At 38.3% G+C, this 26,180-nt stretch overlaps 2 protein-coding genes across 9 annotated transcripts in view; one reads left to right on the top strand and one right to left on the bottom strand.

Moving 5' to 3' along the window:
• SDCCAG8 (SHH signaling and ciliogenesis regulator SDCCAG8) overlaps positions 1 to 24,030 on the bottom strand; it is a 104,562-nt gene extending 80,532 nt beyond the window's left edge. For 2 of the 3 annotated variants that reach the window (XM_066546601.1, XM_066546603.1), the window contains exons 1-11: positions 23,774 to 24,030; positions 17,392 to 17,553; positions 17,202 to 17,284; positions 13,598 to 13,711; positions 13,083 to 13,208; positions 12,591 to 12,731; positions 11,155 to 11,219; positions 9,268 to 9,456; positions 7,088 to 7,226; positions 4,370 to 4,522; positions 1,875 to 2,009 (exon numbers count right to left, since the gene is read on the bottom strand). In XM_066546601.1, the coding sequence (XP_066402698.1) occupies positions 1,875 to 2,009; positions 4,370 to 4,522; positions 7,088 to 7,226; positions 9,268 to 9,456; positions 11,155 to 11,219; positions 12,591 to 12,731; positions 13,083 to 13,208; positions 13,598 to 13,711; positions 17,202 to 17,284; positions 17,392 to 17,553; positions 23,774 to 23,840 (1,374 nt within the window). In that variant the 5' untranslated portion in view covers positions 23,841 to 24,030. The remainder of the gene's footprint in view (positions 1 to 1,874; positions 2,010 to 4,369; positions 4,523 to 7,087; positions 7,227 to 9,267; positions 9,457 to 11,154; positions 11,220 to 12,590; positions 12,732 to 13,082; positions 13,209 to 13,597; positions 13,712 to 17,201; positions 17,285 to 17,391; positions 17,554 to 23,773) is intronic. The other variant, XM_066546602.1, reaches the window with a different exon arrangement.
• Positions 24,031 to 24,489: 459 nt separating this feature from the next.
• CEP170 (centrosomal protein 170) overlaps positions 24,490 to 26,180 on the top strand; it is a 95,695-nt gene continuing 94,004 nt past the window's right edge. For all 6 annotated transcript variants that reach the window (XM_066546598.1, XM_066546597.1, XM_066546596.1 and 3 more), the window contains exon 1: positions 24,490 to 24,600. The gene's annotated coding sequence lies outside the window, so the exon portion shown is untranslated. The remainder of the gene's footprint in view (positions 24,601 to 26,180) is intronic.

Raw genomic sequence — 26,180 nt, 5'->3', positions numbered from 1 at the left:
GGAAAATGTAAATATGCATACTGCAATTAAATCACTCTAGGAAAAAAATAAACCAACTGTCATAACTTTCAAGAAGTAGCATCACTTATAAATTCAAAGGACAACTTGTGAATTTAGCCATTTCAAATAACCCAAAGCAGCAAATGCTCTGAAGAACGGCAAAGTTCTAAAGCATTTTTTGAACACTAAAATATTACATGCAAGTAAAAAAAAATCTTGAGATGCAGCTGCAGAGCTTGCATAGCTTGCTGGATTTCTACCTCCTCCTTCCTTTATCTGAAGGATGTAACAAAATGCAACATGTCACTTCCTCCAAATGAAATTAAAAAAATACAGCAAGCCTCGCTTTCAGCTCCTCCACACACTGCACAAAGGAAATAACACAGAAGAATCAGCAGATGGTGCTGTCCTAATAATGGATTTTTCAGTCTCCTCATGAATGAAGGAAATAGAACCTCACTCCATATTTTCTTTCCCTGACTCCTGGTGCATGAAGAAAAACAATATTTTGGATAAAAATCAAAACTAGAATGTTGTTATTTGCTGGTTTTAATAACAGCAAACTGAGTCTGGAAACAAGGAGTCAGATTCACAAGCAAAGATGTCACATGGCCAATGAAAATGTCAGGGTGATGCACACAGTCCTGTCAGCTCAGTGGTTGGGAGGTTCCTCCAGGATTTTCAAGACTTCTCAGTTTAGTACAGGGACAGAAATAAAGTTTTCCAATCTCTCAGGACAGTGAAATTAATAGACTGTTGCAAGGTGACCACCTGTTCAACTTTGTTTTAACATGAACTGAAGCAGGGACTAGAACCACAGTATCATCTCCAGAGAGGTAAGTTCAAATTGGTAGGGTACAAAATTGTTCTTTTCAGACCAATGAATATTTGTACCTACTGCCTATTTCACCACCTCCTCACCCCTGTAAGTGGTGCTAGTGATTTGTGAACCCAGCTTGAGAGACCAAAAGTGTGTTCCAGAATTGGTAGATCAAACAATTCTGACATTTTAATATACTCATTTGTCTTACAGTTAAAATTAAATTTCTAGTAAGTTGGGATGACTTTTTGCTGTGAATTTTCTGCAATACTTTTGCCTCTTTCTATCAGCCAGGGCAGCAGGGGAAGACAGGAACTGTTGAAAACTTTTCCTGAAATCTCTAGAGGCCTGAAAAATAAATTGCTCCTCAAATCCTTGCAGTTAACAACTGGGGAGGTAGGATGAGCCCTGGAATGATTGGTAAGAAATACAGACATTTCAAGAGGCTGTAATAAGTTAGGTTTTTTTTTTCTCATGTTATGACCCCCATTAAGGCTCTAACTGATTGAGAAATGTGCAAAAGAAAGCACCCATGAGTGATGATCTACACAAGATGCATGTTAAGCTGTAATTCTTAACTAGATGTCTTTGTAAGAGCCCTACTATCAATAATACTAAATTAAACAACATACTACATAAAAATCCAAAGGAAAGAACTTGAAAATCAGTGTTTTGATATAGCTCCCTTTATTGTAGCACTGCAAGTCCCACAGGTGGCAGTTAAGGACACTGTTGAAGTCTATACTGTCTCACTCAGACCAAGCTCAGTTCTTTACTGAAACACTGGGATAGTGTTTTAAATAGTGACCCTCATAAGCTGCAAAATAGAAAAGTTAGCTTCTGCATGACAAGGTGACTTGGAAATGAAAAAAGATATTTTTTTACTCCTGCAATTAGGATAGCTGTAGTTGCCTCTGGGATGTTGAGATGAAGTCTCTACAGTTACCACACATTCCTTACCAAAACAGGAAAATGGACAAGGTAAAAATTCTCTTCTCTCAGGTCACAATGATAAGGAAAAACAAGTTCAATGCTCCTTTATAAATGTGCTTACCTTATTCATCTCCAGCTCATGAGATGCAAGCTGGCATTGTGATTCTTCTAACTGGCTAGCAAGAGAATTCTTTTCCCTTGTAATTCTCTCTATTTGGGCCTCCAGAACAGCCACATCCTTAGACAAAGCTGTCACCTGAAAAAGTCCAAGAACACTGTAATGATGCAATTTGACCAACCACAGAGCAAACTCTTGTGGAACTTTCTCCTCAAAAGCAACTGCATGTAGACAAAATACATGACATTAAAAAATGTAATAAAAAATCAAGTATGTACAATAAAAATATATCCTATATTATTAATAATAGAATATGGCTACATTCTTTTATTAATGGGTTCACTATTTTTAATTTATTTATCGTGCAGTAGTTTATTTGAAACTTTTCATCGACTGCACTAGTCTCCAGGACTTGTTAATATGGACAAGGTGTCAGTACAAGCTGGCTACATTAGTTTTGCAATGTAAGAGTCCTATTTAACACCTTCTTATCCATCCTTATGTAGATTGATTCAAACCAAATCATGTTCCCCTAGCTAAAGAAAACTGTTGTTGCAAGCACAGATCTTAAATTAATTTTCAAGTTCAGAAAACATTTCAACACTATAGATCAAAGCATACTGTTGTGAAAAACTCATATAGAATTAGTATATTAAAAATTCTAATGTAATTCAGATGAAATTTTGCTGGATGATTAAAAAATGTAACAATAAAACAGAGACAGTGAAACCTTCAGCTGTTTAGCCCTGAAGCTTACTAATATAAGTGGAAATAATGGTGTCTGACAGTTCTAGGTTAACTTTCAGAAATTCAAAGCCAAACCTAGTGGATTATATATTCATAACTATTTTTCACTCCTTATGCATGCACCTGATTTATCTATCATGCCAATTCTCCCCTTCAAACAAACCCTTTCATAAAGTAAGCAATAAAATATTGAGATGAATCTTGATTTGATCCACATTTCTACCACATTTCTACCACTTGATCCATTTCTACCACCTCATAATCCTAAAACATAAAAGTTGTTAATCATATGTAAGTGTAAATCATTAGCATAGATCATAATTTTCTACAGTCATCACATCTCTTTAATCACCAGGCATGGCATCATCATAGTGTCACTATAAGTTGTTTAATGTATGTGCAGGGTTTATTAAAAAAAAAAAGTGTACAGCTATTTAAAGTGGGAATTGGTTCCAGTAAAACACATTTCAGTAGGTGATGAAATACAAACTAATGTGATGACATGGAATGAAATATTCTACCAAAAAAAGTATGAAATGCTTGTCTAATAGGCTGTATTTTGGAGGGAATACACTGCTTTAAATCAACTCTGTAATAAATCAACTAACTTCATAAAAGGGATAACTTCTAATAAATAGCAAGAAATAAAACAAGGAATTGCTTAATAATGTCTCCAGTGGAAGATTATTTTTTTAATTTCAGTTTCCCTGGCAACAGATCACTGATGAGTTCACGTACTTAGAGATCACTTAGTCCCTATCACTGTGCTTAATATCTGTTTTGGTATCTGGAATTGGAGTCAAAGAAGGTTTTTTTACACACTTAAATGGTTTATTTTGCTCAGTTTGTGCTCTCCAAATTCCTAGAAATAATACATACAACTTATAAAAGAGTCCCGAAAACTAAGAAAAAGTGTTCAATCAGGAGAGAAATTGACTCTCTTGTTTTCAAACCTCCCCCATAAATAGTTGAAGATGTTGCAGATCAAACAAGCGTGAAAATCACTAATCCATTAAGTATTTTTCTCTCTACATTTCTTCCCATTTTAATCACCTTAGAAGCCTCCTCTATCACAGGCTTACTGCTGTTAGCTTGAGCTTTCCTCTGGAGACTCCATTGGGCAGAAAACCCTCATGTTTTATACTCAAATTACAGCAGCATCTAGAAGCCTAAAACAAGGTTATCAAGACTATCATGATGGTCGTGGCATAAATGATGAGACAGATTCTGTCTCAGAGAGTTTATAAACATTAGTAAGAGTGAGAAAAGAAATTCCAACACATTTCTGCAGGTGGGAAAACTAAACATATGATAAGATCACTTTGAAATTATGATATTGTAGCATTAATGTATATAAAAGATCAAAGTAGCAAAGAATCCTAAATTTGACATGTGCTAACTTCTGAATGCTTGCCATGGCAAACTAAATAATAATTTTTATAAAAAAAACTAGGTACAAACCTTGCATCACATATTACTTAACCCTTTCTTACTCTGACACAGTGCATTAAAAATATTATGCAAACTAAAATAAAGTGCATAACACCAACAACTTAGTATGTATCTAGTGACATTGCACAAAACCCAGTTATTCAAACTCAAAACATCACTTATCTACCACTGCTTTAAAGAAATGGTAGAAGTGACTGAGGTCTCACACCCAAAACTAAAAATAAAAGACAAGTAAATGAAGTTTAAAGAGGATGATACGCTCATTGTAATACACAAACAGAGAAAGAACCAACCCATACCATTGCTGCCAAGTCCTCCCTTTCCTTCTTCATTTCCCGCCGCAGTGCTTCTTTTTCATCAGCCCTCTTATTTAGCTGGGCAGCCAACTCCTTCTCAAGATAATTCTTCTGTCGTTCCATCTCACTTCTCAGTTGTTCACAGTGGACTAGAGCCTAAAAAACCCCAATTTACTTAAGTGAAAGAAACCTAAAATTTTTAAACAAACATGGTATTCATTTAATAACTTCAAAGAAACCAGTTTGCTATTAGAAATGTCTTTTTTTTTAATGCATTTTTAATGATGTTTATACATATCCTACTGTGTTAACATCTAGAATAGGACTAACAAAATGAAAACAGATGTATATGTTTGTAGGTTTGTATGTATGTTTAAGATGCCTTACTGTAACTGAGAAATTTAATTGCTCTTAGGAATAATGGCAAAGATAGAAGAATTTTTCTGTGTGTGTTTTCCAAATAAGGAGCTGTTGTAAAACTATGATTACTTGCCTTACATTTAAAATTTGAAATTCCTGAATGCACATCACTAGAATCAGCCTCCATATTTGACTCCTTGCAAATACAGTGGTTGCTGTCTAACTAAAGAACTGAAGGAAAAATGAATAAAATGTATGCACTTCCACTTAGTCTCCTCCTAAAGTGAATTACTGAGTGCAGAATGCTAAGAAACCATAAAGTAGTCAGTAAAGATATAAAAAAAAAAGTTTACAAATAAATTTCAGGTTTGTCAAAAATTAATTCTACTAAATACCTCATAAAGTACTGCTTAATTTCAGATGCTAAAACACAGGGTTATAGATGGATTTTCTATGAAAAAAGAAGAAACGTAAGTTCAAGAACATTCTCAAAACACCGTCTTCACTATCTTCTAAAAAGGCTGGGGGAAAAAAGAAGATATTTATCTATTTATGCTGCTGTATCTCTGCCAAAGTGTAGAATTTGAGTGTTATGTCAGTTTAAATCATAAATACACTACTCCATTACAAGTAAATCCAAATATTCAAAGTACCCTGAAGGGAGCTTTGCTAGCCTACAAGTAAACTAGATTTAATTTCAACATTCCACTGATATCCAACATATTCTGTTTCAAAGAAGCTAGAGTAACCTCCCTTAAGGAATTCTAACTTATTACCCTTCATTTTCAAATTAATTTTTCTTAACTGCTTATTTTTCTTTCACTCAAATCCAGTCCCTTGTGTTCAATTTTTTTGGCTTTTTTCATGAGGGGAGCAAGTTAAACCACGATTTTTAGAGACTGCTCTAACAGTTTCCATTAGTTTTATGGCAATTCTGTGGGATCCTCTTCAGGCGAGAGAATCCCTCTCTTATGGCATTGAATCCTTTTCTGTAGGAAAGAATCATCAACTTCAGCAAACAATTGCCTGCATAAAACTGCTGCAGCTTGGTAGACATCCAAACCAATGCACTCTAGAAGAAAGCAGTTGCATTAGTTGCATTTCAAGAAGAAATGTGTATTTTGTTAGCACCACTGTTCTGACTACACAACGAGCAGTGCAAACAATTATTTATGACATTTGTGTCAAAAATATATTCCTGATTTTGCTTCAACTTAAACATAATGTATTTCCTTCCTGCTCTATGCAATAAGCAAGAGGCCAAAAACTACAGAGACAACCAAAAGACAAGAAGAAATGGTGGTTTTAAATGATAAGCACCTGAGGTTAGACTTTGTGACAACAGGCTGATGAAATTGCAATTATAGTATTTAAAAGCTTGATGTGTTAATTCTCACTTCTGTTACGTGGAATCTTCTATAGGATTCCATGCTAGTTATCAAGAAAAACAGCACCTGAGAGTAGAATAGGACAGGGCAAAAAAAGGATGATTTGTACTTATCAAGAGGTATACCAGTACTTGTAAAAAGGCAAAATTAATGCAGTATAAGTAAATTTTTTTTCCTGTTCTTTCATATTAAAACAGTTTTGGGGCATGAAAAAATACCAGACTACTATTCAGCCTTGAAGACAAACCGGTAGCACTTTACACAACCCTACAAGCACCCACTCTTCTCTTACAGCGCTGGAATAAATAACACCAATTTTATCAATCTTGTTGCGTTCAATTACAAAAACCAAAACAAAGCAACCCTCTCTCAATTGCACAGTAATTCACTAATAGTACAGTAGATGTCACTAACTATCAAGGAAATAATTTGGTGAATATAGGTTGATTGTGTACAGGGCTAACACAAGCATTAGATCAAAACTGGTTTTATCACTATTATTTACATAACACCAGAAGCTTAGACAAGCTTAGCACTAGACAAGACTTCTCATCTTCAAAGAGCTCTGATAGTCAATCAGTTCTTGCACTGCTCTCATCTGAGGCAAAAAATAACTGTTTGTAAGCATTTTAACTATTCTTTCCAGAGTAGGTCAGAAGGGTGATGTCAAAATTATCCTCTTACATATCATGAATATCTTTGAAAATTCTACAACTCAATTTATATCATTTAGCTGTGAAAGTACATCAATTAAAAAATGCAGCACTCCCCATAGTATTGATGAGAATTTAAGAACTTGAATACAGAATTCCTATTACTGCTCAGAAACAGTCACATGGTGCAGGTGTTTTAAATCTACATTATATTAAAATATGACAAAAGTCTTATGCATGCATTCTCTCATTAGCATGAAAACTAATTAATATTTAATAGGTTGGAACATTAAAAAGCTCTAATTTCGTGATGGATTTACCTTTGTTTTTTCAAAATTGGCCTCTTCTGCCATTTGCACAGCATGTTCAACTTGCTTACAAGCATTAGATTCTCTTTGCTGCATCTCTTTTATGCTTTGTCTCACTGAAACAAGTGCATCCATCAAGTCATCTCTTTCTCTGCATATTAAAACAAAAACCAACCCAGATATTTCTATTTCTTTTTGTATGAGAAAAAACCCCAAACAACAGGTATACTAAATATAAAATGCATACAGATGAAAGGCTTAAGCAAAGTGGTAAGCAACGCAAGACTAAAACTCATGAGTGAAAGACAACATACTGCAAGCTTGGCAGATACTGAAAATATCATTTGCTTGACAACCAGTCCTTCATTTTAAAAGGATGGACCATTAGAGAAACTGCCAGTAAAGACAGCAGATCTCAAATCATTAATGTATGGAAGCTGAGCACATTCTGTTGATGTAACAAAATGGGGATCCATGCAAATAATAAAAAAAAGGCAATATGGAATTACACTTTCATTAAATGTAAAAGAGGGAAAAAATAATAAAAAGGAAGGGTTAGGTTCAACAAGTAATCTCGAAGTATATCAAATGACAATCTAAATTCATTTGCTGCAAACTGGAACTAAGCCAAACAATAGGACACCTGGATTCTACAACTCTTCACTAAAACACTAAAATCTGTACTAAATGGTAAAGCAGACTTGGTAAAACTGTAATACTTAACCTCATCTTTTCACTATTTTGATATGTTAAAAGTTTTTAAATTAAGTTTTGTCTGTTGTCTGTGGTTTAGGTGCAGCTCAAGATTCTGTCTGAAAACTGTTGTGTAAAATGTTAACATATTTTTTTGTGTTTGGCAGGGACCTAGCAGTCATACGTTGAAGTTTCATTTCATTTTTTCAATTGGATGAAGTTCCTTTGAAAATTCCTGCTGAAATACCCTTGTTTTTAATAAACTGCACAAGTAGAGGTAGCTTTTAATTTTTTTTTAAACCTCCAAATGAAGTAATGAATTAAGATAAATAAAGAGGTCAATTCACATCTTTTATTTCAAGCTCACTGTAATATAAGAGAACAAGAATGTGCTGATTTACAGTTTGTTCATATTTTCCAACATCTGTGACAAATAATTACTTTTGTTACATAAGTAGATTTTGAAACATGACTTCTCAGCAACAGAGCTTTGCCAGAAAATTTTTGGACTTGCTAATAGAAAAAAATACATAAATCCTGACAATAACTATCTAGTGCAGAGGGATAGTGCCCACTTGACCAAGTACATATATGTTCTATGCCCCTTCAGTCTCCCTGCTTCTAATTGACCCACTATTCCATCTCAGGCTCATTTAATACTTCAGAAATTCCAAGAAACTTCAGATATCTGACAATAAATAGATGGCTATTTAACAAACTTTGAGAAAGTTGCAGTATCCTGTCATTATTACTAGCAAGTAGAAAGGGAGAGTTTTTTTGAAGATAAATTGACTGTCAGAATTCCTTAAGGAAAAGAATTTAATGTTGGGATCCCTGAATTACATATATCCAGCCTATATAGCTGTGATTAAAAAAAATTATATAAATAAAAGCTATACTTTTTTCAAAAAGGGTGCAAGAAATAATTTTATTTATTTTTGTCCAATAGAACTTCTTTTCCCTGTCTTATTGTAGTCAGGGAGGAACTGCTACGGGTGTTTGGGGTAGGAAATGCATCCTACCCCAAGCACATAACCTATTGTTGATGTATCTAAAAAGTTCCTCAGAGGTAACGAGAGTAAAGTGGAGCCAGAAAATCTTCCAACTACATAATTATAATGAACTGCTGCAAGAAATAATCAGTCAAAATGCATGGACTTGCACAATATTTGTGCTGACAAAGTGAAGGACTTGTTTGTACAAAAAGTACAGGAAACACTGTAAATTGTCTCATTATCTGGTCAGCCCAAGGTATCATAATTACATTATAACAACTAAAATTCTTTCCCACTTGAAATAAGCAGCAAAGCTATTGCGGATTTTGAAGAGATTGGGACCTACATTCACTGATTTCAGCATTATGACTCCAGCTTGGGAGTGTATTGTTCCAGAAATGCACATCTCTCTACGAATGTAACCCAACACATTGAGACTTGAAAGGTTTAATGCAAGCAGCCATGGCCATATTTCCAACACAAATCCATACCCCCAGTACCTACCTGGTCAGCCTCTCGATGGTCTGCACGTGGACATTACAGTGAGTCTGTGCAAGAATGGCCTCGTGCTGGGCACAGTTCAGGCACAGACCACCAACCTGGCCAGAATTTCTGGCTGCAAACAGTGACTTCTGGTGTTTCAGCCTTCCTTCCAAATCTTTGCACGTCTTCTGAGATTCTGAAAGGTCTTTTCTAGAAAGAAGAAATTTGTGAAATTAGATATTTCTACAAGTCACATACAACTACAAATGTTACCTAGAAAGAACTGTAAGAATCTCTGTAATGAACAGTATTTTACACATTTCAGTAGGGTAAGGAAGACTTTAACAGAGAAATAACAGTTGAACTGCCCAATCAAAATTATTAATAGACAAAACAATACTGTGTGAATTTATTTCTTTCCCGATATCATCAGAAAATATTGAAGTTAAACAGAAATTTCTTAGATGAAAAACCTGTAGGCTTACATTTTGTCTGAACAGAGTATAATATTCATTATTAGCAAAAAAAAATCCGCTGTAAAAATATTTAAATACTCCAACAATTTTCTGTTTCTGTTATTAATAATATCACTAGCTTCCTATTTATTCTCTACTCCCTAGACAAGAAATCAGCACATCACTCAGATCCAGCAATATACAAAACCTGAGGTCAAACACATGTGCAGAAAAACAGGCTAAGTTTTTTACTTGTCTCCAAAATTTTTACCAGGTGCTCTGAAGAATTTTCTCCAGAATTTCCAAGCATGTGTCAGGCTGGGGAGATCGCAAGCAATAGGAATGTTAACATCAGGAAGTTCCAGACAAACGCACACTGTGCACATATAGATCAATTTGACAAATTGTGCAATGAATCCAAAGCTTTGGGTTTGTTATGCAGGCCATCTGGGCAGCACACACTCAGGAAGTCTGACACATTCTGCTTGCATTGGATTTACTGTGCACATGATATATACACTGCGTGCATTCTTATTTCCATCTGGAAAATCTTCTGTGCACTTTTTCCAATTTTAGTAGTTGGTCTACTGCATATAACCCACTATAACCTGAACAGAATTTGCTCTGCATATATCCTTAGACAGTCATGGTGCAACAAACCTATTGTTGGAAAGTTTTGGACAGAAATCAGCAAGTCCTGTGTACATTCATCCTTAAAGTTAAAAGAGAAGAAAGAATTATATCACTGAACGTGATATAATTTGTCACTTCAATAAAATTTAGTTTTGCAGAACTTCCTGTTTGCAAGATCATGCCTCTTAGGAGAAATCAGAGGCTGAATAATGTACTTAAGAAAATTCTGAGACAACCCCCAACAATTACTTTTGAGTAAATATAACACTTGAGGCCAAGGGGAAAAAAAAAATTGGACCATAACAGCTGAAATTAAAGATCCTCCTTTACCTTCACTAAGACAACTGCCTTTGCATTTTGCAGGTTTCACCAAAGCATTCTTTTAACTTGTCTCCCTACCAATAATGCTTTTTACACCAGAACAGTCTAGCATTTTCAAAACTGTGAAACCATGATTAATTTAGGGAAAAACATGATTAAACAGTAGTAGAAAGTAGCTAATTATGGAAGTTGTCACACAAGTTAAAATTGTAACCTCTCTTTTTTCTTTGAGTGATCTATCTTACATGACCTTTCTTAGGGGAAAGAGGGTAAAAAGATAAGATGTTTTATATTGGTACTGTTTCTATAAAGAAGCAGTACATTCAATTTTGCTACATTGATATTTGAGAGAACTTAATAGAAAACCAGTTTTTAGGGACACTATCAGGAGACACAACATTCAGGCATTCTCTTAGTTAAATACAGATTAAGAGTGGTTCATGCTGTTATGCAGCAACAATTTTTTACGGATTATTTTAAGAAAAAAAATTAACTTTACCTTAGAGACTGTATTTGAGCATCGAGGATATTGACTTTTTCTTGATAAAGAAGTTTTAGATTCTCCTTTAGAAAAGATGGGAGAAGATATGTCTTGCTTTCTTCATAACAGTCTTTACAAATAAACCTAGACTTTACCCACATTCTTTTCCCCTTAGGACATAAACCTGTTGAAATACTAGTGGCAGAGAAACCTAAGTATTTCAGTTTTCTGGAAGTCTAAAAAGTGAACAACCCTCCCATTTTTTGTTTCTAAATAAGGTTTTTTGCCAGATCCTCATATGGTAAATTGTTTCAATTCCAACTGCATTCCTCAGTTCTCTACAATGATTCACAGAAACTGATAATCATGTCTCAAGTTTGCTCTTGCTTTCCCACAAGTCAGCAGATATTAACACATAATTATTAAGAACGTCAATTACACAGACTATTTATTTATAATACAGTGAGTTACTCTTCATATACCTGGTGAAGAACTAGGTACATGAATCAACCACACCCATGTTAAATACAATGGTGATAACAAAACCAGATAAAGCACTACAAATTTAGCTCACTATGACACTTAGAACGAAGTTACAATCAACATGATTCTCCTGATTTAAATGTGGCAGATGAAGAAAAAAGCAATTACTGTAAAAAACTGCTTCCAAACAACTGCAGGCATCAGTGATCACTGAGGTCTTCAGCTCTAAAATAATAGTACAAAAACCCCCAAAACTATATATTTCTATTAAAAACCCCTCAAATCCCATATAATTAAAGAATTAAAGAACTGTATAAATTCCACAGTACAAAAATGCATATGAATAAAATATATCAAAAGTTTCAATTAGCCAAGGTTTTTTTCCCAAAAGATAGCAAAACTACCCCACTACTTCAGAGCAAAATGAAAATTTATATCCTCCAAAACTAAAAATATAGGAGGAGGCAACAATCTCTAAATTACTAGGACTCCTCTGTATCTCTAAAAGCACAAGGTGTGTAATTCATCCAAGGGAAAGCAGATTGCACAAAACTACTTTTGTACCTTACTCAGCCTGTACTGCTCCAGGAGCAGAACAACTCATTATAAGAGCTTGTGTGGAGGGCTACATAAATTACACCAGCTAATTCCCACCTGCTTGGGTGCTGTGTTACTCCTAAGAATCTCCCAAGTACAGTGAAGCCATCATCTTTAAACAAGAATTATCTCTGGGAAGTAATCATCTGCAGATAGAACCTGCCATCTGTGTCTAACTGCACAATAATATTAATTAGGGCATAATGAGAAGATGAGGTTTAAGAAAATAAAATTTGAGCTCAGATTAAGGTTCAGTCAACTAAAACTTCTCCTGTGTCTGTTAAAAGGTGATCATCAGAACTGGAAAAACACCAACAACAAAACACTGAAGAGTTTTGCAAAGGTAGGAGTCTGTGAAGAAAGGTAATACCAACCAGCTCTACAGGCCATCTGGCTTTGTCTCCAGAAGCTGCTGCCACAAAAGCCTGATCTTTGTTATGTGCCAGTGAGGAGGTGACAGGCTGGTGTGTGCTGCAGTCTTTACCACCTACAGGCCAGGATTTCTGAGTATTTGCCTAAAATGAAAGTATTAATGCTTCAGTTATGATTATGCAGGCTGGTTTTTTAAACAAATTTCCTTACTTAAGTATTGAACCTTATAATCTTCAGTAGAATATAAGAACCAATAAACAATATTCATTATATTCTCCTGAACAATCCTCAGTAGAATATAAGAGCCAATAAACAAATTAATTAGGTTAGCAACCTACAATAATGATGCTACCCAAGGAAATCCATATTTACAAATTCTCATTAAATTTTGACTAAAAATTCCATTTACAGACAACCATTTGTATACTCTTCCATAAAAATAATCTGGCCAGATTCTTGAGCACTGATTAAAGCAACAAAAAATAAAAACTTACTGAGGCATCAAGAAGAGTTTGTTCTCTCAACATGTATTCTGCAGTTAAGAATTTCAGCTTCTGATGGAGTTCCTCATTTTCAAGTAAAACTGCCTGTTCTTGATCTTTTACCCCACACAACTCCTCCTATAGGATGAAGGAATTGCATTTAAAAGGTTCCTTAAGATGGCTATCAATATTGAAATGCATCATGAGACCAAGAGTCTAGATGAACATTTTCAGAAGTTTAACCCTTTTAGAGAGACTAAGAATGTGCAAAAGAGAGATTTTGTATTTTTGCAGCTTAAATTGCTATAAATCTTTTAAAAAATGCTCATTTGTATTTGTAAAAATATCTTTAAAGACCCTTAAATACTAGATACCAAGACACAGGGTAAGGGATCTACTGAACTGCATTTGGCTCAGTTTTGGTCATTACAACAATCAATCTCAAATCTGAATGTAAGCTGCTTTTAATACAGTTCTTCACATTTGGGGGATCAGGGTTTTAGTAGGTCAAATAAGTTATCTGATACCTTGTAAAACTTCACTTCTGCTTCCAAATGTTTAATGTACTGTGACTGATCAGTGATTATAGGAACAAGATCAAAAAGGGCTGGTAAGTCTGCAGGTACAGCTTCTGGGGGCTTCTGAAGGAAGTAAAGAACAACATGTGTTATGTTCTGATTTTCCATTATTGCAGTAAGATCTTGCTTGCACACAGAATACAACCTACAGTTTTCTGGTAAGGCTTCAAAATGCACACAGAATTGTTAATGGAGTCTTCTCCACTAACACTAGTTCATACTTCTGAAGGAAAACAAGTATCTTTATGCATATCCCTATTTTTGAAACTCACACAATTCTAACACTTATGATTTTGGGTCACAAACATGCCTTTTTGTGCAAAAATATTCCATTATGTATTTCCTAAATATAATTGAAGTTTAAAAAAGATCAAAGATTCAGAAACCTAAATCATTGTTTTTAAATATTACTTTTGAAATATTCACCTTTGCAAAAAAAAGGCCAAAAAAACCCAAACCAAACCTGAACAAAAACCCCACAAAGCAAAATAAAAAAAGCAAACCAAGTCGCTAATGGCTATTACATGTACTAGTTATCTTATCTACAGGTTCTGCCAACAATGCATTAAAATTCCTTGTCCAATCCTTATAAAGGTAAAATCCTTAAATTAGGATGAGATGAAAGTTTCTAGCAACAAAAACCTTGTAATCCAATTATACAAATATAAGTATTGGCTTATAAAGAGGGGGACATTCTTGAGATATCTGGAACCAGGATTGCAGAGACAAATGGAGGATACCCAGAACTATCTGAAAAAACATCCCTTTAGAGAAGGAATTCTAAATTTGCCACATATTCTGCCTAGCTCAGTAGACATAAGCTCCATGTTCTATTGACTCAGAATTCATCCTGATTTAAATCCTTAATCCTAACTACTTTATAAATTAAAACAAAAAAGGAACCACGCTTGTTAAAATATATATAATATAGCCTTGATAATATTTGTAAGTCATCTGTTTCTCTGGCTCCTATTCATCCATCCCTCTTCTCTGAAAATGTAATGAACACCTTGCAGCTGAGACCTCCAGCTGCCTCCCTGACAAGATTACACCACAGCAATGTTAGAAAAATGTGGAAAAACTCCATTTCTATTCAAATTATTTTTCACCGAAAAACAATTCTAATGTTTAAACTGAGAAACATCACTGTAATGTAAACAATAGTGCTAAGGAATTTTTCACTAAAAAGAAAATAACAGGTAATGTATTTTCTCAACACAAAAAGATCTCTGTGATTTTCTTTTTACGTTTTTAACAACATAATTGTTATAAACTGATTGTAAATTGATTTGGGATTTTTTAATTAATGTTCTCACAATATAACGTGCAAGAGGGTGAAAGAACAGAGGTCAGAAGAGGCATGATTTTAAATCTTGCCAAATATTAAAATCAGAACTGAAAGACACATCTGATCAGTATGAATTACCAAACAATTATGCCAGAGTCTTGGAAATGCTATTCACACTCAAATACTTAATACTGAAAAGGATTTATAAAATATAAATGCTTAGCAGCTCTAGAAGCCAGCATTCAGCACGGTGACAAATAGTTTTGCCAACATCACAAATAATTTGGCCCACCTTGTACTTTCCCAGAATGTCTCAAATCTCAAGCATCTAAACCACAGAATTACAGAAACTCTGCCATCCTATAAACTGGCAGGAGACAACAGGAATTCATCACATCTCCAGCTATAAGAACAGTGTCAGGAACAGAAGTTGGGTGCAGCTAGGTTAGCCAAAACCCAGCTTGCAGAGCTGCACTGTTATATGAAGCAGTCTTGCTGGGCCTTGACCTCAGGTGATAAAGTGTAGGGCAAAAGGAAAATTTCTGCACAACCATCTGGGTGTAATCAGAAGGAAAGGATTTAATCATTTGATGTCTATTGCAACTTTAATCTATGGGAAAGAAAAGGGAATTTTGTTGCAACAATATTATTTATATGTGTGAAGTGTGGTAAAGGTTACTAAAGTGTATAATTTTTGTGAAATGTTATATTTAGCTGTAGATCCTGCAGTCATTGACTATTCAGCAGTCATCAGGTATTTCAGCATCACTCCAAGCAAAAGGTTAAGGTTACTCATAATCTAAGTTTGCTTTCCTCGACCTTTGGAAAATTGGATTCTTTTTATACAAGAAGCATTTCTGCAGTGTCCAGTAAATCACCGGACAAACTCATTTTATGAGGGCTTGGGCTTATTTTTGGTGTGTGTGCACTTTTGCAATTCAACATTTTTTTGAGCTTTACACGTGGTTGCCTTCAGAACACTTTCATATCCTCAAGCAGATGGAGGACAGCTGCAAAGGAGAGTAAAGCCACCACTTCACAGAATGTCTCTCACTGGAAACTTCAAGAGGAAAAAATGGGGCAATGCTGTACCAATACAGTAAATTCTCATTTTTTTCTTTGTTAATTCCTTCATTCTTTGATCCTCTCCCTGAAAGCACTATCCCAAGTTTCTTAGATAAAAGTATTCCATTTTTTTTGAATTCTCCACTCTAGTAAAACTTCCCAATATGAATAGAAAACTTCACCAAAGATGGAATAAAAGATTCTTTCCCTCCCTTCCAAGGCTAAATACAAAATGATACCAATTCAGGTCATGCCAAGCCATCCAATGATCCATCAAGCCCTTGAGCTACAAAACACTAACTCTTTCCTATGCCATTATGAAGCAAAATACTTGGCAGGACAACCATACTAAACTCATGGGTCATAGAACAGTCAAAGTTAAATAAAATTCCTTAACATCAGGACAGCAGAGCTATGCTCATTACACAGGCTGAAAGCAACACAGCAGGAATACAGCTCTTAGATTATTCTGCTGTTAACTTTGACAGCAAAGAGCTGCTTGTCTTGCTTAGTATAAGCCAAAAATATTCAGTGTAGGCCATCAAAAGATAAAACCGCAGCAGTGCCTTTGAATTATTTTTCTGTGGAGATCCTAGCAATTCTCAGCTGCTCTGTAACTGAACAGTGCATCACACGTACTGTGGTGCAGGTCTGCTTCAATGAAGCAGCATCTGAGAAGCCCTTGTAAGGGGCTCCTTGTAAGGGGCTCCTTGTAAGGTTTGCTCCTTGTAAGGTTTGCTCCTTGTAAGGGAGTAAACAAACTTTGACAGAGACCCCTGCATTTTGGCAGAGAACTACAAAACCTATTTTTGCATGAACATCTCTAACTCTTCCAAGAAAAAGCATAGTTAAAGCATAAGAAGGACACTGAGATTCCTTAATGTACAGTCAAATGAAAAAAGAGCCTGCTTTTTCAGAAATTTTTCTTTGTTGTCTATTCCGAGTGTTTTCAAAATGAAAAGAATGGATGACCACACTACATGGTCAACAAAAAGAGTAGAAAAGTATAAACCCTGTATTACAGATTCCTTTTTCTTCCATTATGGTCATAAGGATGCTAAGTTTTGGTCATAGCCTCAGTAAGCTCCCATATTTAAGACTGTTAAAATGATTCAATGTTTCCTTTTTTCTCTTTATACTATAAAATCAACATGCATGCCATTTATTCAAACAACACAAATGAAACCAGAAGAAACTTACATGGAATGAATTTTTCCTTCTTGAGGGAGACTCTTCACTTTCCATTCTTTCTTGGTGTTGCAACAAAATTTTAAGTTGGTTAACTAGGAAGAGATAAAAACCATTATAACCAATAAATAATTACTTTTTTCATTGAAATTAGTATAATTTCTAACAATGTTTAAATCATTTGCTTTCAGAGCAATCTTACCTGCATGACTGTGCTGCAGTTCCTGACTGGCTGCAGTCCCACAGTCATCACTCGCCCTGTCTGCATTGCCACTGTCCTCATCCACAGAGGACTGGTCAAATCCAGCGCCATCACCTTTTGCCAAGGCATGTTTCAGTTGAGAGATGCTTTCACTGGCACGCTCTAAAAAAAACCCAACCACATCATTAGCCACAAGAAACAACAAAAAAGAAAGGATTTACTGGCTATTATTTTAAATGGGAAAAAACATGAGAGAACTACAAGCATTCAGCATGTATCTAGCTTGACTACTTGACCTAAACTCAGCCATTGGAAGCAATTATCTAATGCAAAGAGCCAAAAAAACCCTACCATATTTGAAAAATATCTTAGCCCCTCAATACATTAGGACTCTGCAGCAGCATAAGTAATAATATACTTGACCCTAAAATATTTCCTAGCATATGCACCTTCCATACTTTTCAATGAACCTAAAGCTCATGTTATATTTTCTACAATACGCAGGATTGGAAACCAAGAAAAATCTTTTTGCATTTTAGTGATGCCACCTCACATTATTACAAAGCAACATGTCACACAATGAAACAAATACCTGAGTAAATAAAGTAAAACCTTGGAAAAACAAGCCACCATAAAATAGTTATTTAATAAAGACCAATGACTTCTGAACAGTGTGAAAAATAAATAACAACACACACTATTCTAGAAAAAAGACCCAACAAACACAACAGAAAACCTCTATCCATATAAATATAAATATTTTCAAGAACGGACTTACTGACAGATGATACAGTAGAGGTCTTATCTAATGTTCAATATATTTTTTCTTTGTATTCCTTTCTAAATTTTTTCTTTGATTCAGCTGACTTCACAAAAATCAAGCATATTTTAAACAGTCAAAATTTAGTAAAAGAAACCCAAATACCATTTACAAGGCAATGACTCAGAAAAGAAGGGTTTAGGTCAAATATTTGACTTTTGGCATACTTAAGCTCTTCATCCTTTCTTGAGCATTCCAGGATGCTATGAGGGCGGAAGAGCTAATTGAGAAATGGCAGAAGTATCTCACTGATGCAATGGCTTAGATTTAGCAAACTATGTTGCAACCATTTGTTGCCAAGAAGTGTTCAATGTCATTTAAGTTGTCATGTGGTGTGTCATCTGAGAGCATTAAAGTTCCTTCATTTCCCCATTCCCTGTAGATGTCTGCCAGAGAACCCCAGAGTACCAGTATTTGCTCCCTAGCCAAGGGACAAACAACAAAACAAACCAAACCAGAACCAACCAAGCCCATATATATTGGTTTTCCCAGAACTTCTCTCTCTTTGTAGTATTACAGCTTCTGAGCTCCAAGCTATTACTTCATCCATAAAGATAACAGAGATCTTCTTATACTCTGTCCTCTTTCTCCATAAACATACAGGCCAGTAGTAGTGAAACACAATAAAACCATTATCAATGGCACACTGATGCCAATTTTTTTTTACTACACTTTCTTGCCTCTGAAATAATGTCACCATATTCTGGAAAGTGTCATCAAGTATTTCCTTAAATATCTTAAAAGCTTGCATATTTTCAAATTACTAACATTGCTGTCTAACTAACATAGGCAAAACACCACTGGGAAACTGGGAATTAGGAGGTCCCAGTGGTGTGGCTTTTCAGATACAAAAGATCAAACATTTACTTCAGTAAGAGTTGAACTAGATGCCTAAAAGGGAATAAATACATTACAGTACTTTTTATTTCCAAACTAAGGTACATAATTTTGGGCATTAGGATAAAAGACAATACACCAAGGAGTGGAAAGACTATGTTTGTTGTTTCTAACAATGTAAAAATATTATTTTTAAATATGAAAGAAATTTTAAAAAACCACTGTGGATGCAAACTATAGGACAACAAAGAACATGATTTTTTAATCAATTCAGAAGCAATTAATTTTTAAGTCTTCCCAATTCAATCTAACTGTCTCAGTTAAGCTACTCCTGTAATAGTATATTTTACAGAAACATGGCCTCAGTGAAAACATACTTCAACACCTGCTCACATGCAGCACTATGATTTGCATATCAAAATCAATCAGCACCTGTCTTTTCAATGTCTTAACAAGACTCTATAAATAAAATCCAAACACATATTCTTGTTCTATGCTAAAACATCATTGAAGTGCTATTTCCTATTGGAACAGCTGATGATATAATTGAATTTGGGCTCATGTGGATTGAAACTTTAAAAAAAAACACAATTTACTATTAAGTCCTTTGGTTTTCAGTGTTCAAAGGATCTGAGATGATTATGAAAAATGACAAGCTAGCACCCAAATCTGATGGATCAAACTCAATACATTAAAAAAAAAATCACTGTAACAACAATTTGACATTGAAGTCAAAGCAGGAAAAAAAAACCCAGAAGGCATTGAACCAGTTTAGCATTGCCTAAAAAAGAGAGGTTTTGTCAGGCACTGCACAGAACTCTTTAAAAAGACTACTTCTTTAAATGAAAGCACCAAAGCTACCTCATTCATGGACTTGGAAATGCCATAGAAAATACTCTGTGAGGAAAAGAATCCATCATCCAAAACAACAGAATTGCCTGAAAGACATGGAAAATAACTCCAGCTGGTAGAATCATTAAGCAGCATAAATTGAAGTAACCAAATGGCAACTCTATGAAAAGGTTGTTATAAGTGTCACCCAAACCTAACAGTCTGGTTCTAATAATGCCTACAAGAACATGAAGTTACTGGCTATAAATTCAACAAACAGCATCACTTGCTGATATCTCATGGTTCCCAATCAGCAAATAGCCTTAGAAAATTAGAGAAGGAATTACACTGATTCTTTAGGTCTTAAAAAAAACCCTGTAGAATTTTTGTGAAACAGTAACTGACAAAACAGACAATTAGACACAGTAGTGAAAGCAGAAAGATTATAGCCATTTTAAAGAAAACTTTCCTGTCCAAAATTAGATCAACACTTGCTTCCATTGACAGCTAAAACCCTAAAATATTATAGCATATATCTTTTCAGTCAAGTAACTGCTGAAAAATACTGAAACTGAGAATTTGGTTATAGGGTTTTTTGTATTTAAGCACATCTCGGAACTTTATTTCCCATTCTGACATCCAGCTCTTCTTTCTTGGCTGCCAAACACAGGCATGTTACTGTGGAAATAACACACTATATGACAGTTTTGAGACTAAAACTATCCTGTCTATCACTACCTGTGCTGCTAGGATTTTACATGCAGCAATGAGCAATACCAGGCTGTTCATTAGTCGGGCCTCAAAAGATCCCAAGATGTGTGAAATGCTCAGCTGTTCCAAAATAATTAATCTTTCTGATTTGGTTTCTTGGTCTCTTTTTTTATAAGAAATAGGTAATTTTCAGCATAACTTTTACCAAGCTATCATCTTTAAAAGCACAGCTGCAGCAGTCATTGTCACAAGTTTCTACACCAGCCCTTTCTACAGAGCATTTGCCTAAGTTATAGAAACCCTCACATGTGAAAACCTTATTGCCAAGTTCCTTGTGGCAGATTCTCCACCTTTCAAAGAACATTTTATGTTCAGAAGAATACCTAGAAACACCTGCCAAATAAAAATAAAAAGCCTAAGCAAAAAAACCCATTAAGAATGTAATTCTAAGCTGCTTCAGTGTGACAGCTAACTTGTAGCGATGGAAACTGGGACACATACTCACTTTTCCTAAGGTGGCTTTGACTTCCCATCTCTCCTGTTTTATTTTTGGAACTGAATAAAACAGCCATAAAATGAAACTTTATTCAGAAAAGTCTTATCTTGTCATCAGTTTCTCTTAGGGTTTGCATCTCCATTCTCTCAAATTATGTAGGACACTGCACTCAGCAATGCAGTGGAATACAGAATGTAATTTCCACAATATCCTAAGACAGACTTGAGGTAGACAAGTTTATCAGGCTCAGTAACAATCCTAAAAAGGATTGTTTGCCCCTCCTTTGTTCCTGCTCTTTCACTGTCTCAGGTCCAACAGTGAGCCAGCACTCTTTACTCAAGAGGCAGAAAACTCAACATAAAAATAGAAGCTGATAGTTTCTGTTCAAGAAACCAGAAATATACTAGAAACAAAGAACTGGACTCTAAATAGCCCTCCCGATTAACTGCTGTTAGGAGAAAAGGGGAAAGCCACAGGAGGGCATCACACTCTGCTCTTGGCAGTGGTGTAGTAGAAGGCCCATTGGACATTTACATCATGCCTGTCAATTTTCAGTTATTAATATGGATACAGCATATATGAGCTCACCACTCATTCTCCTTTACAAAATACCTCTACTCCCTTGAGAACTTCTTATTAGAAATATTATCTCCTAAAGATTTTAAGGTTCATTTGAAATTATCTCAATTATATGAAAGTTTACACAGTAACCTAATAACCCCAACTGTACAAATATCACCCTCTTAACTTAGTACTACACATAGTACTAAAGACACAGAGCATTAAAGATTTTCATTATACAAGCTCAGGAAAAGCTACATTATAGAACCTCTGTTATTTATCAAAGCCTCTCTGTTGAGCTCTAAGACCACTTAGGTCTTAAGCAGTTTTTTTTGGTAGAGCTTTCTGCCCTCTGGCCAACAGATTCAGTTTACTAAACACTCAGGCTCCCTGTCTTCTGAGGGATTTCCTTTTGCAACAAAGGACACTGCCTTGAAATAATCAGTTGCTCTTTCAGAACTTAAGCACCTTTCCATCAAACTGAGTAAGGCTGTAAAGTGATTCTTCTGGTGTCCAGCATGGGTGGAGAAAACCTGTTGCCATAAGCTCAGCCTGCATCCAGATAATGTCAAGCATTACAGGCAGGTTAAGAATGCTGTTTTTCAAGAACATTAAATAATGCCCAAAGCATGCCACCTAAAATTGCAGAACCCGGATGACAGGGTCATCCCAAAGGGGAGAAAAATCTCAAGCTGTATATATAAGAGAATATATATAATATATTATAGAATATTATATATTCTATATATATAATATATATAATATATTCTCAATATAAGAGAAATAGGTAAAGCATTAGATTTGACAACTTTGAGAGTAATGATGACCTATTTGTCCTACAGTAAATTCCTAACACCGGTAGTAATGATGTGGAAAATGCTGTACAGCTCAAAGGAGTTAAAAATTGTACATCACTGAGAAAAAAAAGAGTTTCTTTGAGAAATGCAATGGAACTTAGGTTATACTGCCCCTGTATTGGGGTTGTTTGTGCATCACCATATTCATTTCTACATGAGAAGCACCCCCAGATATATGAAATCGAAACTACCTTGGCATCGTATGAAAAGAAAATTCTTGTTTCCAAGAATGTAAAGGGGAAAGGCTCACCAGAAATTCAATTAATTAACAAATATAATGGATCCAGAGTAAGGGGATCCAGTCAGAAAAAGACAAAATGAAAATAAGTTGTATGAAGAGAATACATGCATCCAATGTATCCATTAGATATGGTCAGCTCTAACAGTCTTACACACAGTTAAACAGCCCTGATATTTGTCATCCTAACTGTTCTGCAATAACTGTTAACTGCAAGTGTCGAGCAGAATTACTATGACCATTTCATCTACAGGAAAAGTAAACAGAAATTATTCCTCAAAGTTCTATCTTGTGGAACAAAAGAAATCTATTGCTAATGTGGGGAACTGACGCTCCTTTGAGAAGGAATGAAAAAAATATTTGCTGAGAATCGAATATCAAGTAGCTATTTGAAAATGTTTCCATTGTTTTATCCTTGTTTCTTTCTTCTTCTTTTGGCAACGTTGTTTCCTATGGGACAGGAAACATCCCAACAAGCCATGTGGGGGTGCTGTGCTCAGAACACAACTTTTCGCACCAGTAGGTTCGCATACCCACAGACTATCCACTGGCTTTCTTCAGAATTCGGACATTTACTTTGCCCAGCCAGTGACAGTCTGAAGGCTGGTAAGCCCAGGTGTCACGGTGACAGATTCAGGTGCTCTCTGTCGGGCTATACACCGCGCTTCTTGGACAAAGCGGCACGTATGAAACCACTCGCTGACACGGGGAACAACCACTCTCATCAGAATCCGTTTGTACCCTCATCTTTACCACGACTAGAGTCCGATGCTTCAAGGCTGGCCAAAACCCTCACACGAACCAGAACCGCCCCCAAAGCAGCAGCGGTCCTGCCCGAGCCGCGTTACGGTCAGACGCGAGCGTGTCACAGCAAGAACGGCGCCTGCCATCGGCTGTGGGGACAGCCCGGCACAACTTCCCTGCTGCGCGCCCGTCCCAGCCCGGCCAGGGCGCTCCGCGGGGCGGGGGCAGCCACAGACTCAGGCGGCGGCGGGGGAGGCCCGCCCTCACCCCGCGCCCGTGCCGCTCACCTCGGAGGCGCCTCTGGTACCGCTCCAGGGACTCCTCCAGGGCGCGCTCCCCGCGGGGCTCCCGCATCGGGACGCCGCTGGCCGCCGGGGAGCAGCCGGCGCTGTGCCCCGGCACCGGAGGCTCCCCGCGGCGAGGCTGGGGGACGGTAGTTCCACCCGATCTACCTTCCCGCGTTGGGCTCTCGGAGGAGCCACCTGCTGGGCTCCCTCCGGCTCCTGGTGGCCGACCGTTGCCGTCGGCCGCCGCAGCTGAAACTAGCCACGCCAGGAATCCGTCGCGCTTCCCGATGGCGGGAATGCCGCCGCCGGGACTACAAGTCCCGGCATGCACCGCGCCGCCGGAGGCAGAGTCCCCGCCCACCGCCCACCCCCGACAACCGGGAAAGGGTGGTCGCCGCAACCCGTCTCCCCTTTGTTGTGGATCGCGGCCGCAGTCGCGCCTGCGCACAGCACAGCCCGTCCGCCTACGCCCTCGGGCCTGCGGCGGGCTCAGCGCCGGTTCCGCCACAGCCGGGGCGGATCGGGGCGGAAAGCGCCGTTTACCTCCCGCCATCGCCCGCGCGGGGAGCGCCCGCAGCCCGGGGAGCGCTATTGTCTGCGGGCGGCGCAGGCGCACGCGGCCCCGCCGCCGCCGGGCCCCGGCGCGTGCGCAGTGCGGCGCGGTGCCGCGGTGCCGTTAGCCGCCGCTATGTGCAGGGAATAACGCCGGGGCCGTTGCCAGAGGGACACCGAGCGCTCCGCCCTCGCTCCCGCATCCCGCGGGATGCCGGCCCGCTGAGCACCCGCTAGCGACGGCCCCTCCCCGGCGCGCGAGCCTCCTCGGAGGGGTGAGTGAGGACGATGCTCCTGCCGCCGCCGCCCTGGGCTGCGGGTCGGGCGGGAGCCGTGGCGGGGAGAGGGGCCGCGGTCCGCCCGGTGCCTATTGTGTCAGGAGGTACCCGCCCGCCGGGACCCGGGCGGGCTGCGGCCGGCGGAGAGGGAGGCAGCACGGTCTGGGCACAGCTCGCTCCCCCTCCCCCGTCCCCGCCGGGCCCGGAGCTGACTCCGCGCCCCCGCCTCCCTTTCCGCTCGCCAGCGCGGGGCGATCGCCGGTGCCGGGGGGCATCCCCTCAGGCGGGACGCGGACGGCATCCCACGTCTAGCATTCGGTGCTGCTGGATCCCGCTGTCCGCGTCTCCCTGCCCCTTTCCGCCCGCGGGGCGCCCCCGGCACACCCACCCAGCCAGCCAGCCCGGGGCTACGCAGCCTCCCCTCCCGCGGGCGGATTTCCGCGGTTCCTGCGGAGACGTTTCCAGAGGTTTAATTTTTTTTTTTGATGACCTTCTTTCACTGTTTGCCCTGGGGCTGGAGGCAGCTTGTTTCTCCGGATTTAAAAATCAGTGACGCCCTTCGTCTGGGATGCGGCGTTTCCCCCCATCTTAAAATAATGTCTTCTGTGAAAGGGTGATGGAGAAAATCTGCGGGTTTCGCCTTTTCTCGTGTTGCGTATTTCCACCCGACGAGTCAGGTCCCCTGCTTCCGAAAATATCCTCCCGAAGGCGTGAGCTTTTCCTTTTTCCAGGCGCTTCCCGGGAAAAACATGAAATCAGGGTTTTTGTCCCCGGCGGCGAGGAGCAGCCGGGCCCATTTGTGCGCCCGCCGTGGGGACGAACGGGTTACTGCGCTAACAAAAACCCGATGGCGATTTTCGAGCAGAAAGCGGCGTCGCAGCGGAGGAAGCGGGCGGGAGGGGCGGAGCGGGGCGGGGGCGCTCCCCGGGCCCCGCTGCGCCCCGGGGCCGCCGGGCAGCGGGGCCGAGAGCCGGGCGGGCACGGCGAGCGCTGCCTGCCAGCCCCGCCGGCCGCCCTGTGCTGAGCGCTTTTTCAGCATAAGCCGACAATTAGCCCATCAGTGCTCGCGGCTTGATGGGAAAAAAAAGAGATGTAGATGGTATGCTGATGAGTTGTGTGTACATAAGGATTGCGTTATTGTGACAGGAGATTAGATAGCATCCACTGATCTGCACTTGGAGGAAATTATTTTCTTCCCTGTGAAAGCAAAGGTACTCATAAAATATTTAAGTACTTTGAAAGAATAAAACCTGTTCTTGCATTGCGATGATCATCTTTTCTCCTTTGGAATGCCATTCAAAGCTTTGTGACAGCGCTCTTGGCCCTGGGCTTGTGTCTGCAAAATGATACGTGGGATGGGACAGTTTTTGTAAACTGAACGGAGGAGACATGATTACATATGCTGTGATTTCCTATGATTAATTTCCTCTAGGAATTACTTTATGTCCAGATGCTGAGAAGTGTGTCTTGCTAAACTCTGCTGATATGGAAGCTCCTCAACTTTCAATTTTATTTAACGAGGAAAAAGTTAAACATAAACACTGCAAAGAATCTCACTTCATTCTTTGATTAACACT

The sequence above is a fragment of the Molothrus aeneus genome, chromosome 3 (assembly GCF_037042795.1).
Source record: "Molothrus aeneus isolate 106 chromosome 3, BPBGC_Maene_1.0, whole genome shotgun sequence".
Classification (NCBI taxonomy): Eukaryota; Metazoa; Chordata; class Aves; order Passeriformes; family Icteridae; genus Molothrus; species Molothrus aeneus.
The sequence above is the reverse complement of the archived record's forward strand: the minus strand, read 5'-3'. Positions and strand labels throughout refer to the sequence as shown.